General features: G+C 30.9%; 1 protein-coding gene across 1 annotated transcript in view; it reads right to left on the bottom strand.

Moving 5' to 3' along the window:
• Window positions 1–6,103: 6,103 nt before the first annotated feature.
• Window positions 6,104–15,916, bottom strand: part of LOC117179975 — a 12,410-nt gene continuing 2,597 nt past the window's right edge. Inside the window, exons 3-4 of the mRNA XM_033372240.1 lie at window positions 14,464–14,976; window positions 6,104–8,769 (exon numbers count right to left, since the gene is read on the bottom strand). Coding sequence (XP_033228131.1) covers window positions 6,605–8,769; window positions 14,464–14,976 — 2,678 coding nt within the window. The 3' untranslated portion in view covers window positions 6,104–6,604. The remainder of the gene's footprint in view (window positions 8,770–14,463; window positions 14,977–15,916) is intronic.

The following is a 15,916-nucleotide window of genomic DNA, read 5'->3' as shown; positions in this document are numbered from 1 at the left end:
AATAATCACGTCGCAGTTCTGTGCATTATCCGGAACTACCCTGAAACGAACTTTCTCCGCCTCACACTCATCGACTTTTAGGTTTTCGTGAATAACTCCGCTTGATTCTGTTTCCCCTCCCCCAAAACCAATCAACACACTATATATTGGGGTAAACTGGAACCCGTGTGTAAGAACTGTGGAAGCTTTAATCAGACAATCGGAACTACCTGGATCAATCATTGATAAAATTTCCTTACCCCCCACAAGCACTCATATTTTGCATAAACCCTATTCTCACACGATGAATCTATAGAATTTACTTCCGATTGTCTAGAAACTTTCGGCTTTTTACAGTGTTTAGAGATATGCCCTAATTCTTGACAATTGTAACATTTAATTTATTTCTTTTGAGGGCACTCTCTCGCAATGTGACCCTCCGCATGACAACGAAAACATTCATTTCTCTTACTTGCTACGTCGCTATCCTTACGTGCCGCTGACGCTTGCTGATGTTCGTCTCTGCCGATGTGCTGTCTTGAATCCTTGCGTCCTTCTTCCTTAGAAACGTTGCGCCGGTCCCAGGAGAACTTTGCTGAATCTCTCGAGGCGCTGATACGCTGCTTTCTTGTCGCCTCCAATGACTCCAGCTCGACGATGTTTTTGAGTATGTCGTCAACTTCATGGAAACTCTGACTCATAATAGGCGTGCTGGACTCTCTCGATCACAATCCGATGGCAATCTGCTTCTTAATTTCATCTAGAACAAAACCCAACAGCCGACATAGGCGTAATTTGTCGAAAAAATATTCTCTTGTATCCTTATTGGCACCTTGACATCTGTTCTTCATTTCTTCGTACCTCTCTGCTAACGATTTTTCAACCACAAATGTATTGTTGAAAGCTGCACAAAAATTTCGCCAGTCCGTGATAACATCCAATTGAGCGAGATACCAATTCTTAGCTGCTTTTGATAAATGACTTCTGGCGGTTTCGAAGGCTACTGCCTCTGTCCAGTTATGGAGCATTGCTGTGGACTCCAGTTGTTTAATCCACACCTTCGCGTGAGATGCTCCAGAGAGACCATCGAATGTCGAAATGTTATGTGAGAGGTCTGGTAAGACGTTGTATAAATGCTGTTGAGGAGGAGCTGGCGGTTGAGGATTGTTCACTGCCGCCATCAACGCTGCGTTTTGCTGTGTTAAAGCTGTCATCGCAGCAATTAATTGCTGCATCTCATTCGGTAGGGATTGGCCTGGCACCGGGTTACCCTGCACCTGGTTAGAAGCAAACATGCTAACGGACGTCCTCGCACACTTTTTTGTGTTTTTTATAAAAAAAATTTTATATTGCTAACAACATGCGTGTATATTTCGAGGTTATGTGTGTTACAATTCACCCAAGCGTTACTTCCAAACTACACAATATTTTGGGCCGAAAACTTTGGACTTAATAATTTCCAGATTATCGGAAAGGCAGAGATGAAAAACGACGTAACCTTAAAATAATGCATAAGCATAACGTTTTTATTTAGCACCCCTACCGAAAAAAATCTTTAACATTTTTATTTAGCACCCCTATCGAAAAAAATCTTTGAGCATATACTAAAATTTCTTTAGGTCAAAGAAGCTCAGAGAAATTCTCCACACGCACTCAGGTAGATATTTTTCAAGGTCCAGGAAGCTCGTTTAAATGGTCTGAAGACTTTAAAATATCCTTTCCGAAATTGAAATAAGAATACGATCATAAATAACAAGCAGAGAGGCTATCTCAATAGAGTAGCCGACACTCAAGGGTCCTTTGTTAAGCTTTCGGATTAAAATTTAGAAGTAGATTTTTTTTAATTTCATAGTTAACAACCTAAAACATAATAATTCGGAATCTACGGGTTTCGATGACTTCAGATATCTAAATTTTTTTTTAATGCTTAAAATTGGTATTAATAGAACGTTTCTCGCAAATGGAATGAGATACGCCAAAAAAGACAACGTTTTTGAAATCAACTAAAAAATTGTATATCAGTATATAAGTTATAATTATAAATAAGTATAATGAGAAAATTCATCAATTAAAAAAAAGTGTTAATACTTTGAAGAGAAATTTAAAAAGGGAGAGCGGATTAGCCACGACCGACTACTGTAAATAACTCTGCCCGGCCGGTACGTGACGAATACAAAAGGAACATTATATTACCGTCGCACTACTCTCAAAAGGCCCAGTAAAAAGGATCTTGAAAAGGGCCCAAATCTCTCAAACTATCTCCGAGACTATTTTGTTTCAAATCGACTTTGTTTATAGACTCAAATGGGCCAAGCTATTTCGCTTAAGAAAACTCAGAGATTTCTTTCGGTAGGAACAATACATTTTTTTTGTTATTATCCATCAAAAAAGAGTCTGGGGACGTTCGTTATGATATCTTATAGCATCTCCGAATTAAGTTTTTAAACATTTTCATTTTTGTGGAAAAAAAGCCGGAGAAACTGTAAGTATCACATGCCCTTAACTAAATTATTAAAATATAAATTGGAATATGCTCCGAATTTATAAGTTATAAAAAATGTAATAATGGAAAAATAGATTAAATAAATGCTTACGTTAAATTTTACCAAGTCCATTGAGAGAAACAGGATTAGTCATTTTTCTGTTCCCGTAGGGGGATTTTTAGACCGAGGAAAAATCGCATATTCACAGGAATACAAATTCTTAATTATTCTGAATTCAGCGCTTATTACCAGATAATCAATATCCATCTTTATCCATGTCTTTATGTCAATATTAGTTCACGTATATCTTTTTGATTACCCTTTTCTCTATCTCATCCTATCCTTTATCTATATTATGGTGAATCTTTGTCTATCTCTCGGTTAATCTAAATTTTCATATATTTCTTCAATCTACTCATCACTGTCGTTCACGTCTACCTTTTTTCAATCTCATCCTATGCTTTATCTATCAATGTCAATATTTTTATATCTCTCCGTCAATCTGAATGACCGTCATCCTTTGAAATCTTCTCTTCTGTATCTCATATTCTACATCTATCAATGCCTCTCTTTTTCTATCTCCTTTTCAAACTAAATTTACGTCCCTCTTTTTCAATTCTCTCCTCTTAAACCCATCCTATGCTATATCTATCTAGGTCAACCTGAACGTTTTTCCGCTAGGTGGCATCCGGTACAAGTAACAAACAAGTGAAATTAGGCTTCGGGCCTATGAGCAGAGTGCCCCGGGAAACCGTTTTGTTAATTTCGACAGTTCCCTGTCGAAAGTTTCGGATAGGAATTCATTCCGAGCTAATCAAAACTATTCCGAATCATTCCGATATCTGTATCTGAGCCAATCAAGTCAATCCGAGAAAAATTTTGAAGCCCGAAGTAAATGTCCAATCCCTCTAAATCAGAATCAATGCGGACCCGGATTGGGTTTCAGTCCGAATGAATCAATGTTCAGATTGATTCGGATTCAGTCATATTGAATATTCGGTTTAGATAAACGTTTTTCAAGAAACGAAATTCAAAACTTTTTTCGGATTGATTCGCATTGGCTCGGATACAGATATCACAATGATTCGGAATAGTCCTGATTGGTCGGCCGGTTGAAATGAATAAAAGTCGCGTGAATCGGCATTCTTAAATTCTCCGATTCAAATAATTTCCATTCAATCGACTTTTTTATCTTAGGCGTTATTTTCCATCTTTTCATACATTTCTCATTTCTCAAATAAATGCGAATTGAATTAATAGAAGACGGTAAGAAAATCTAATTTTCGTTGAAAAGTTAATAATTACATTTTTAGTTGAGAAATTATTTTTTGATGTTGAAAATTTAACTATTTTTATAGATAATTCAACTATATGGTTAAAAATTAATTTTTTGAAATGAAAAATCAACTGTTCTGTAGAAAATTCGTCTTTTTGGCTTAAGAAATCGACAATTTGGTACAAGTTTTTTACACTCTTAAACAAAAAATCTTTCATATTTAAACATTCATCTCTATTAGTATAAACTGAATCTTCTGCGGTTAAAAATGCAACTATTTGGTTGAAAACTAATCTGTTTTGGTTAAGGATTCAACTTTTTTGTTAGTTCATGTTTTTGGATGAATTGGACTGTTTCTGGAATTATAATAAAAATAATTTTTCAAAGTTGCACTACTTTATTAAAATGCATTTTCTTCTCATTAAGGGGATGAGATACTTCGTCGTGTGGTCAATCGTGTACAGTTCCCCCGGCTTTTTTTCTACAAAAATGAAAAAAATTTATAACTGAATTCGGAGATGCTATAAAATATCATAGCGGACGTCCCCGGACTCTTTTTTGAGGGATAATAACAAAAAAAATTGATTGTGCTAAATATAAATTGTATGCATTATTTTGAGGTTACGCCGTTTTTCATCTCTGCCTTTCCGATAATTTGAAAATTATTGATGAAATAAACTTTTTTAATTGCCTGCAAACAAGGTTAGTTCCGGGAGATTAGTTACTATTTTATTTTTAAGTCCAAAGTTTTCGGCAAAAAATATTGCGTAGTTTGGAAGTAACGCTCGGGAGAATTGTAACACACATAATCTTGAAATATACAAAAAAGTGTGTGGGGACGTCCGTTAGCATGTTCGCTATCATTTTCCAGATTTTGACGACAAAATATTTCTTATCCTAGGAAAAAAGACGGGGGAATCTAACACTCAAAAATTCGATACTAATTCCTAAGCGCTATGCAAATTAATCAAATTTTGCTAAATTTAAACTTTTTAAATTAACCTACAAAAAAGGTGTGTGGGGACGTCCGTTAGCATGTGCGCTATAATTTCCCAAATCTTTAAGACAAAATATTTATTATTCTAGAAAAAAATCCGGGGAACTTAAAACTGGTAAAATTGACAATTTTCTAAGTATCACACGTCCTTAAACTATTAATTTTGTTTTAATTGCTTTTTTTTTACTAAAAATTTAATTATTTAAGTTAAAGATTCATCATACAAGAAAAAATTTCATATCTTTGTTTGAAAATATAACTATTTTTTTTAATTTGATTTTTTTTTATTGAAAACTGTTTTTTGGCAAAAAATAAATATATCAGTTAAAGATTATCATTATATAATTTGAAAATTTATATCATTGGTCGAAAATGTTACCTTTTTGTTAAAAATTTGTCTTTTTTAGTAAAAAATTAATCTGTTCGTAAAAAAATGCATCTATTTCGTCGAAAACCGAACTATTTGACTGAAAGTGAACATTTTTATTATAAATTCAAAATTTCGAGTAGACAACTCGATTATTTATTATAAAATTCATTTTTTTGGTAGAACATTCAACTATTTCTTTCAATATTGGTATTTTTATTTTTAAAGTTGGAAAAAGGTAAAAAGTAACACCTTTAATAAAAATTCATATTTTAGAGTAGAAAATTCCACTTTTTTTGTATAAAATTAGTTTTTTGTTTTGAAAGCCAACATTTTGGTTAACGTTTTAGTTTTTTCTTGACTGAAAGAAGTTTTTTTAATGAAAATTTAACTATTTTATTGAATATTCTTCTTTTTATTTGAAAGTTCACTTATTTTGGTCAAAATCGCATCTTTTTTTTAGTTCAAAATTCAACCCTTTAGTTTTCTATAAATTGAAAACAGAAAAAATGTTTCCTAATTAATTACGTTATAGCTTGAATTCAGTCACTGATTGAAATTGTTAAAAAAATCGTCTCATTCAAATCTAAGGATTTGAAAATTCGTTCTTTTTGTTTAAATATTAACTGTATATTAATTTTTTTTAGAATTAATCTTCTTGGTTGAGAGTTCAACTACTTAGCTAAAAGATAAACAAAGTATTTTGTTGAAAATTCATCTCTTTGGTTGAAAATTTAACTGTTTTATTAAACATTTAACTTTTTTTAAATCGATCTATTTTGTTAAAAATGCAATTTGTGTACTTGAAAAGTTAGGAATTTAAAGCTCTTCAAATTAAAATTAATATATTGTGAAACTTTCCAACGTTTATGAAACTTTGGTTTAATGAAACGTTTTATTGGCTTATAATATTAATATTTGACATTAAAATACGACAAGTTCTTGTCAAAACGTTTTTAATAATTTTAGCAATTAAGAAAATTTAATGCAATAAAATATGAATACATAAAAATATATTGTGCAGAAAAGAAAAATGCAATAAGGAACTGTACAACAAATCATGTATCCTTTACAGTTACAAATCTATGTAAATAAACGAGCAATGTAAGTTTGTTTTATAATATACTTATTATCTTAAATAACTCCATAATGTACAGTTATGTCTGATTTTCATCAGTCGTTTGTTCTTTGATTATAATTATGGTATGATATCACAAGTTTTGCAAGATATTTTCTAGGCGGTTCCCAGTTTTATAACTTTTATAACTTAAAATCACTTTCCGAGTATTTTTTCTCTCCCTAATCTTTCCTTTAGATATAAAATTTCCTATTTCAGTCTTTGATACAAACTTTTACAAAAAATATTAATATCTACTCAATTCACAGAGCTCATATTTGTTTTGGTGAAATGCAAACACCACTTAAGATAATAAACATAATAACACAGGAGTTTCTTTGACTAATTATTCTTCTGATTCAGGATTTTCGATTTCCTTTCTTGATTATTCGAGCTCTCTAACGTCGATTTCAGTATCAAACATTTTCTTATATATTTTTTTAGGCGGTTCCCAAATTTCTTCGTCCTTGTCTTCCAAGTCAAGAATTCCAAGATCTACTTCTTCCTTCAGAATACAAGTTTGTGCATTCAATATTGGTGGTGATGGTACTTTTTGGATAATTTGAATTTCTTGATTCAATCTATTATCCAGATTTCCTTCCACTTTGTTCTCCACAGGCAATCCTTCATAAAAACTTGCGACTTCAGGCCTCAGAAACGGCAACAGTTCCAAAAGTCCCTTTTTCTTTTCCTCACTTATACCAACTTGCCCAAGACTGGCAAGTTTCGTTTGATTGAGACCCGTAATATCAGATTTCCCGTTTATATTCAAAGCCTTAAACTGCTCTATTTCAGACCAGCTATTTTTGTAATAAACACCTTCTTTGGTATACCGCAACCACTTTACTTGCTCATCAATAAATGAATCATCATCGCCTTTCCAACAACTCTCAAAATCGTAAAACATCTCCGGAGTCATGATTATGACTTTCGGAACGATGAGTTCGATTTTTTTACCGAAACGTTTCGCAAAAGCATCGTACCAATCCTTCGGTTCTTGTATTTTGCCATGGTGACTTTTCATAATTGTCTCGTCCCATCCAGTTTTCAAATTCTTATGGATTTGAGAATGTCCGTAAATTAAGAATTTGTGGATCACCGTCTTGAGTGTTTTGTGATTTTCAAGCAAGTGCAGAAACATCTTTGAAATTGATTTGCTCCTATTTTCCCTGTTGTTGGCGGAATACAAAATTACGGATTTAACACAGGGAGGCAAATCTAAAAGGTGCTGATACAAGCAGGAGGCAATTTCTTTTGCAGTCTTCTTTGCGTCACCTTCGTGCCACATGTAAAATTTAGGAATCCTCCAAGTGCCATTGCCTTGCTGTTGAATTGTGAAATTGTAGGTTGACAACGGGCGTTTATAATAGGCAGTTGGTTCCTCCAAAAATGGAGTCGGTAAAGTAATCTGAAAAGAAAATGTGTAAACCAAGAGGGAATTATTGGAACGCTTTGCTACGTATTCATCCTTTGATTTAGAGTCATGACCTTCTCGAGCATCAAGAAAATGACAAGTTAAAAAATTGTTCAATTTATTTTCCTCGTCGCAGGATACTTTAAGTTTCCGTTTAGTAATTTCGCACTTTTCACATTTCCCGAGAAAATTCGGTCTAAACTTTAGTGTACTTTTGGCCAAGATCCTCTGGTAAACACTGACACTAACTGGGTCTGAAACTTCTTGTTTATAAATTTCGTACATTGTTCTCACTGATAAACCCATTGGTAGGTATTTTTCAGAACTATTATTATCAAAGTGATTACTTTCGCAGAGAGGAAATTTCTTTATGTGTTCTTCAATCTCAAGGTACGGATTAATAGTCTTGGCTGTCAAACTGACAGGTGGTTTAACGACATTTGGTATTTTTACAATTTCCAAAGGTTGTACATCATCCCAATTTTTATTTACAATCGTCGCAACAGAAGTTTTGGTTTCATTGATTATCTGTTTTTCAACTTTAGGATGTGGATCAAGATTCTTGTTTGTCGAATTAACGCTGTTTTCTATTCTTACAGTTACAAACGGTAGCACATCATCCGGTTTTTTATTCACAACTGCCGTAACAAAAGTTTTGTCCTCGTTGATTATGTTCTCTTTAACTTTAAGATGCTGGTCAGGGGTCCTGGGAGGCAGACTGGCTGTTGGAGAAATGCTGTTTTGTATTATTTCTGACTTATTTTGAAAACCTTCTAACTGTTGCATATCATCCCACTTTTTATTCACGACTGCCGCAACAAACATTTTCGTTTCATTGATGGAAAGGCAAAAGCAGTCTATGCAAACTTGCTGACGACCGTTGCTCGTATTTAGATAGAAATTGGGCGTACATCGTAATTTTAGAGGATTTGGAGACGTTGGCCGACAACTTCCGAGAATTTCTATCATACCATTTATGCAATTATCTCTTGAATCCTGTGTGATTTCTTTCGAGTAGGCGTCGAAAATACATCTTTGATCATCTTCTGTAACCTTCAAATAACAATTATTTGTACAGCGAGGTATACGTTTCCAAGATGTTTGAGATTCTGCGTCCGTTTGCTCTGAGGAATTACCTAAAAGAAAAATATAAACAATTAACGCAGCTGAGTTGGATTATTAGCCTGAAATCAAAATTATACAACCAGTAGGGTGTCCGTTTTAATCAAAGAAAAAAATTCCCGGCTATTTCCCGGTTCGAAAAAATTTTTCACGGCCAATGAAATTAAAAAAACGAACACTATAAAAAGGCTTCCACTTAAAATAATATAAACTGGGCTGCAAATGAAAGCATTAAACTGGAAACCTTGACTTTTAAAATTTTTAAATTCAAGTTTATAAGTTTAAAAGTTTGGTTTCAAAATTTTGTATTTTTTGTAAATTTTGTAAATGCTTAATAATTTACACTTTTCCAACCATTTTTTAATTCCTGAAAAATTAAATACATTTTCTTAATCTCTTAAAATTAATTTTTCAAAATAGAAAATAATTTTTAATTTTTCTAGGAAATATTTGTAATGCTTCTGAAACTTTTCAATATTCTTAAAAAACTTTTAAATTTTTTGTTCGAAATGTGCCAAAACCTATGTTTTGTTTCAAATTAATAACGCTGAAAAAAATCAAGACCTCCTCCCCCCCACTTTAGAAGGCAATAATTCCGCAGAAAAAAATGTGAGGAGGTTCGAATAAGAACCACACGAATCTGTTAAGTTTTCTGAATAAATTTTGTTTCTGTAATTTGCGTAAAAAAATTTCGTTCCGAACTATTTAGCAAAATACAAGTAAAAATTTTGTCACGAGGCCCATTGTTGAAACACCTTAACTTTCACATGACCCCAGAGCTAAGAATATGTTGGAAAAAATTTGAAAAATTCAGGTGTGTCCTACAACATGTTTAGAATCCAGCAGAGACCTTAAAATTTAAAAATATTAAAAAATGTCAGTTGTGCAAGGATTTTTGTTGAATGTTTTTATCTAGGAATTAAATGGAGCTATCGCGCTGTTTATTGGCTTAAAATGTGTGGTAATGTACCCTGATTCCTATTTTGTCAACAAAAATGAATAAAAATTATATTTTCGCGATTAAAGTTGCTCAGAATAATTCAGAGTTTTATGAGGCGAAGCACGTGCTACAGGGAGTAGAAAAAAGTGTAGAAAAAAAGGTCCTTCATATTTCCCTACGGCAGACAGACGTTTTATCCAGATTTTTCCGTAGCTGCTGCTCGCTCAGCAGGACCGTCTCAAAGCTCTCCTGATATGAAATTTCAATATTATAATACAGTATCGAGCTTGCACACGAATTATCTTGTATTTTGTTTATTTAATAAAGTACACTTATTTCGATATTATAATATAATTTTCTAATTATTAGGCTGTTAATTCGCTACTGAAATGTGTGAAAGATTTGTTTATATGAGCAATTCCATGTGCGTATTTTTTTTTAAATTATTCGTAATAAGATAATGTTGCACCGTATGTAGTGTAGTAAAAATATGTGTCCATTCAGCCGAAAAGAAAGTGTTGAATTTCTCGGAAACTAAAAATAGAGGATTTCACAATTTTAACCCTATCCCCTTGTATTGTATATTAAAAAATCTTCATACGCTTGAATGCATTCAAAAGAAAGAAAAGAATTGCTGCATACAGATACTTAATGACAATCATCTTTTTAGTATGCTTCGATATACGTAAAAGGAATAATTATTATTGTACAAAGATACGTGATTGTAAAATTTTGTTAGCAATTGCACTTATTTCGGTATTATAATATAATTTTGCAATTATTAGGCTGTTAATTCGCTACTGAAATGCGTGAAAGATTTGTTTATATGAGCAATTCCATGCCAAGTCATCTATAGAATGTAAGCTGTTGTTAGAAATTTTAATGAAAATTGTAGTGTTTTTTCTCTTAGGTGTTGAAAGGAAAACTATAAAATCATTTTTGAAAAATTCTAAAAACTTAGAATATATTGAAAATTGTGCTTTTTTGCATTTTAATTTAACTCTTATAACTTTAATGACATTTATGCTGCACAGGTGTATTAAAAAAATCATTTGTAATAAGATACAGTTGTCAAGAAATATTTTTTTAAACAAAAAATGTTTAAAACTTCTTGGATTTTTCAAAAATGAATTTCAGAAATTCAGTTTAAACATTCGTTTTTCAATCATGATAGGGTTTTTCTTTCAAGACCTACGAGAACAAATACTACAATTTTCATAAAAATTACTAACAATTGCTTAAGTTCTTCACAGGATTTGACATGAAATTGTACATATAAAAAATAAGTAATAGTAATGATTAGAATTATAATAAAAAAGTATATGATAATAATTGTCCATAAACGGCAATTGCTAACAAAATTTTACAATCACGTATCTTTGTACAATAATAATTATTTCTTTTACGTATATCGAAGCATACTAAAAAGATGATTGTCATTAAGTATCTGTATGCAGCAATTCTTTTCTTTCTTTTGAATGCATTCAAGCGTATGAAGATTTTTTAATATACAATACAAGGGGATAGGGTTAAAAGTGTGAAGTCCTCTATTTTTAGTTTCCGAGAAATTCAACACTTTCTTTTCGGCTGAATGGACACATATTTTTACTACACTACATACGGTGCAACATTATCTTATTACGAATAATTTAAAAAAAAATACGCACATGGAATTGCTCATATAAAAAAATCTTTCACACATTTCAGTAGCGAATTAACAGCCTAATAATTACAAAATTATATTATAATATCGAAATAAGTGTACTTTATTAAATAAACAAAATACAAGATAATTCGTGTGCAAGCTTGATACTGTATTATAATATCAAAATTTTATATCAGGAGAGAAGGGCGCAACCCACCTGAAAGCTTTGAAACGGCCCTGCTGAGCGAGCAGCAGCTACGGTAAAATCAGGAGAAAACGTCTGCCTGGCGTTGGGAAATATGAAGGACCTTTTTTTTCTACACTTTTTTCTACTCCCTGTGGCACGCGCCTCGCCTCATTAAACTCTGAATTATTCTGAGCGACCTTAATCGCGAAAATATAATTTTTATTCAGTTTTGTGGACAAAATAGGAATCAGGGTACATTACTACACATTTTAAGACATTAAACAGCGTGATAGCTCGATTCAATTCTTAAATAAAAACATTTAACAAAAATCCTTGCAAAACTAACAGTTTTTAATATTTTAAAATTTTAAAGTTTCTACTGGATTCTAAACATGTTGTAGGACACTCCAGAGTTTTTCCTAACATATTCTTAGCTCTGGGGTCATGTAAAAGTTAAGGTGTCTCAACAATGGGCCTCGTGACAACATTTTTTTTTACTGGTATTTTGTTAAATAGTTCGGAACGAAATTTTTTTACGCAAATTACAGGAACACACTTTTATTTAGAAAACTTAATAGATTCGTGTGGTTCTTATTCGAACATCCTCACATTTTTTCTGCGGAGTTATTGCCTTCTAAAGTGGGGGGGGGGGGGGGGGGGGGGGGTCTTGATTTTTTGCGGCGATATTAAACCGAGGGTCTTTTAAAATTATTTATTTAATTACTACGCCGGATTTGGTCGGTATAAGTAGACACATCCTTTAAATTATTTGAAATCAATTTAAACTTTAAATTCATTTTGAATTATTTTAAAACTTCTAAATATCTCTTTAAGTTTCTTGAATTTATGCTAAGAATGATAGGTGCTCAATTGTAATGTATATGTCAAAATTCAACGATTTGTCTTACAAAATAATTAAAAAAAAACAATTAAAATGATAAAGTATAAGGGTTAGTTTTTTGTTTGTTTAGTTTTGAATATTTAATTTGCAATTACTGATTTTAAATGAAGTCAGATATTTCTAAATATTAAAAATTTTTTTCTTTTCTTACTTAAAAAATTTCAAATTGAATGGTTTAAACATGGAATAATTTATACTGAAATAATATTTAAAATATAATGAAATACTTTAATTATGAATATATTATTTTCAAGTTCTTTTAAAAGTAAAAATATTTGATAAAGTTTCAATCGGGCGTTTACATTTGTTTAACCAATAAAACTTTCCACTGAAACAGTTTAATTTTAACGCTATAATTCACTTCAATTAAAAAAAAAAATTATCTGATATTCACAGTTGATCAACTGAAAACGGTTTTTATCTAAAATCTTTGATTTTAAACGTTCCAATTTTTTATATTTTAACTCATTAAAACAGCATTTTAAAAATCTTTCAATTAAAATGTACGATTGAAAATTAAAATCTAAAATGAAATTTTTTAAGTGAATGATTTTATAATTACGTATTCTAAACTGAATGGTATTATAATTGTAAACGATAAAAACTTAACTAATTACTTAAAAAACGATCAAATCAAAGTTGGACAGATTTTTTTTCTAAAAATTGCGAAATTCTCGGTCAAAAAATAAATTAACTGCCTTTTCTTTAGCAGTTTTCCTGGTCCCCTTTTCTTTAAGATTTGTCTTTTTGATTTGTAACTTTGATTAGGTACTTGACAAGAAAATTAACATTTTTGTGGAAAATTTGTATTTTAGCTTGAAAATTCAACAATTTAGTTTAATCTTTTCTTGTTCTTGGCGACAGTAATTTTTTATTGAAAGTTCGACTATTTCCTGAAATAATCATTTTTTCAAATTAAAAATTAATCTCTTTTAGTAGAAATTGTTATTCTTTGATTCAACTGTTTGATTAAAAATTAATCTGTTTTGGTTAAGGATTTAACTTTGTTATAATTCGAATTTTTTGCATGAATTCAAATATTTTTAATCTAAAATTTAAATCTTCTTTGTTTAAAATATCAACTATTACCTTCTTTTGTTGAGAATTCATCCCTTCTGGTCGAAAATTTAACTATTTGGTTAAAATTTCAACTACTTTGTTAAACAATCATTTTTGGGATGAAGATTCATCATATTTGTTGAAAAGTACTTCCTTTCTTGAAGATTCGTCGTTTTGGATTGAAAATGCAAATTTTTGGTTGAAAATTCCACTGTTTTGTAGAAAGTTCGTCTTTGGCTTAAAAATTCAATAATCTGGTTGAAATTTGTTTTCTTTCTTGACTGAAAAATCTTTTTTCTTTAAAAAAATCAAGTTTTTTTTGTACATTAATATTTTCGGGTTGAAAATTCAACGATTTGTACAAAATTAGTCTTTTTGGATTAAAGTTCAATAGTTTGGTTCAAAAATGAACATTATTTGAAGAAAATCCATCTTTTTGGATTGCGCAACTTTTTATTTAAAATTAAAATCTTTTTTAGTTTAAATATCAACTATTACATTTTTCGTTGATAATTGATCTCTTTTGGTTCAAAAGTAATTCACTTTATAGAAAACTAAAAAATTTTATTAACAAATAAATTTTCGGGTTAAAGATGCCTTTTTATTAAAAATGCAATGTTTTTACTTGAAATATTAGGAACTTGTAGCGCTTAAATTTGAATTTAATATCAATGCCAAAATTAATTTTATTTAAAGATTGTATTACTTTATTTCCGTGAAAAATCTTCTTTAGAGCAACTTGTTTACTAATGTCTCGAAATTCTGTTCATGATTCTTAAAAAAATGAATCGAAATCTTTTAGAAAAGGAGGAAAAGCGGAAAATTGGGTCAAAATTCGAGATATGCGATGTTTTCGGGGATTTTTAAGATTTAATAAAAAAAAGCGGGGGAAAAGAAAAAAGGGAAAGGGCTGTGATCTCTCTATAACTGAAATACAATTTTAAGAAATATAACAAATTGCTGACAATAAACTTACTTTCGCTGACACTCGAACTCTGGATTTGGAAAAGTTTTACTTTGAAAAGAATCGTGATCAGTCGACTATCCTCGTCAATTATATGACAAAAGCACTCTCTACAAACTTCTTGTCGACCTTTTTCCGTTTCAAGAGAGTATTTCGACACATATTTTTTGCGGCCTTTTTCTATAACTCGTAAGACCAGTGCCAAACTAGATTCCAGAAAACTGATTCTTTCGTCTTTTTCTGCATTCGAATAAGAGTCAAAAATACGTTTTTGATTTTCTTCATTTATTAGAATGTGACATTTGCTCGTACAGGGAGGTAGAGGTTTCCAAAAATAGGAACTTTTCATTAAGGACTGCACTGTGTCGTTTTCTTCTTCGCGATTGGAATTTAATGAAAGAGGATCATCAGTTAAAAGTAATGAATCGGTTTCGTTGCTTGATTGGTCCTCTGAAGGATAGCAATAGCTTTCTGCGCATTCAATATTGAAAAATTGTATTCTTTCCTCTTCTTCCTCTTCGACATCTAAATTAATGAAAATAAGGTAAATGCTAATTATTACTGTTACTTGTGAATGGTAGAGCAAGCCTTTTATGTGAAGAAATATATCAGGGTGTCTACTCAAATCCTGGAAAAAAACTCCCTGAATATTCCAGGTTTTTTTCAGGTATTTCAAGATTTTCTATGTATAATTTTTTATTGTGTATATTTAGGTAAAATTAATTTAGGTTATTAATTAATTTGCTATCAAAAATATGATTTTCAACAAAATATATCAATATTCAACGAAATAGTTAAATTTTATTCTAAAAGAGAACAATTTAAAACCCTTTGGTTGAATTTTGACCTAAAAACTATCAATTTTCAACCAAAAGTGGAATAGTTAAATTTTCAGTTAACAAATTAATTGTTAACTAAAATGGTGAATCCTCAATGGGAATAATCGAATTTTAAAAGAAAAAGATGAATTTCCAACTAAAATGATAAATCTCCAAATGAAATAGTTGAATTTTCAACAAATTAGATTTATTTTCTACCAAAAAGACATGTCACTCAATTACATGAATTTTCAACTAAAAAAATAACTTGTCTACCAAAAATTGAAAATGTTAATTTTTAGTTTAAAAAATTACTATTTAACAAAAAAGATGAATTTTAAACTAAAATGATAAATATTTAAATGGAATAATTGAACTGTCAACCAAAAAGATGAATTTTCAAACAAGTGTTACGTCCTGAGTGGGCGTACAGAAAGGCTATAATAGTAGAATTGTTTAAATGCAAGGAGCATGAGCAAAATATAAAGAAACTATTTTATTTCGCTTAAGTCTCCCGAGCGGCTGAGAGACTTAAGAGAATGGGCATTACTCTGTTAAAGGGAGGTCCCACCTTGTTTTGCAAGCTATATATACAAAGATAAAGATTAAGTGAAATAATAATAAATGAGGAGAGGAATGAAAATTCA

This window comes from Belonocnema kinseyi, chromosome 9 (genome assembly GCF_010883055.1).
Source record: "Belonocnema kinseyi isolate 2016_QV_RU_SX_M_011 chromosome 9, B_treatae_v1, whole genome shotgun sequence".
In the NCBI taxonomy this organism is placed as follows: domain Eukaryota; kingdom Metazoa; phylum Arthropoda; class Insecta; order Hymenoptera; family Cynipidae; genus Belonocnema; species Belonocnema kinseyi.
Note: the sequence above shows the minus strand (reverse complement) of the source record. Positions and strands in the feature narration are given on the sequence as shown.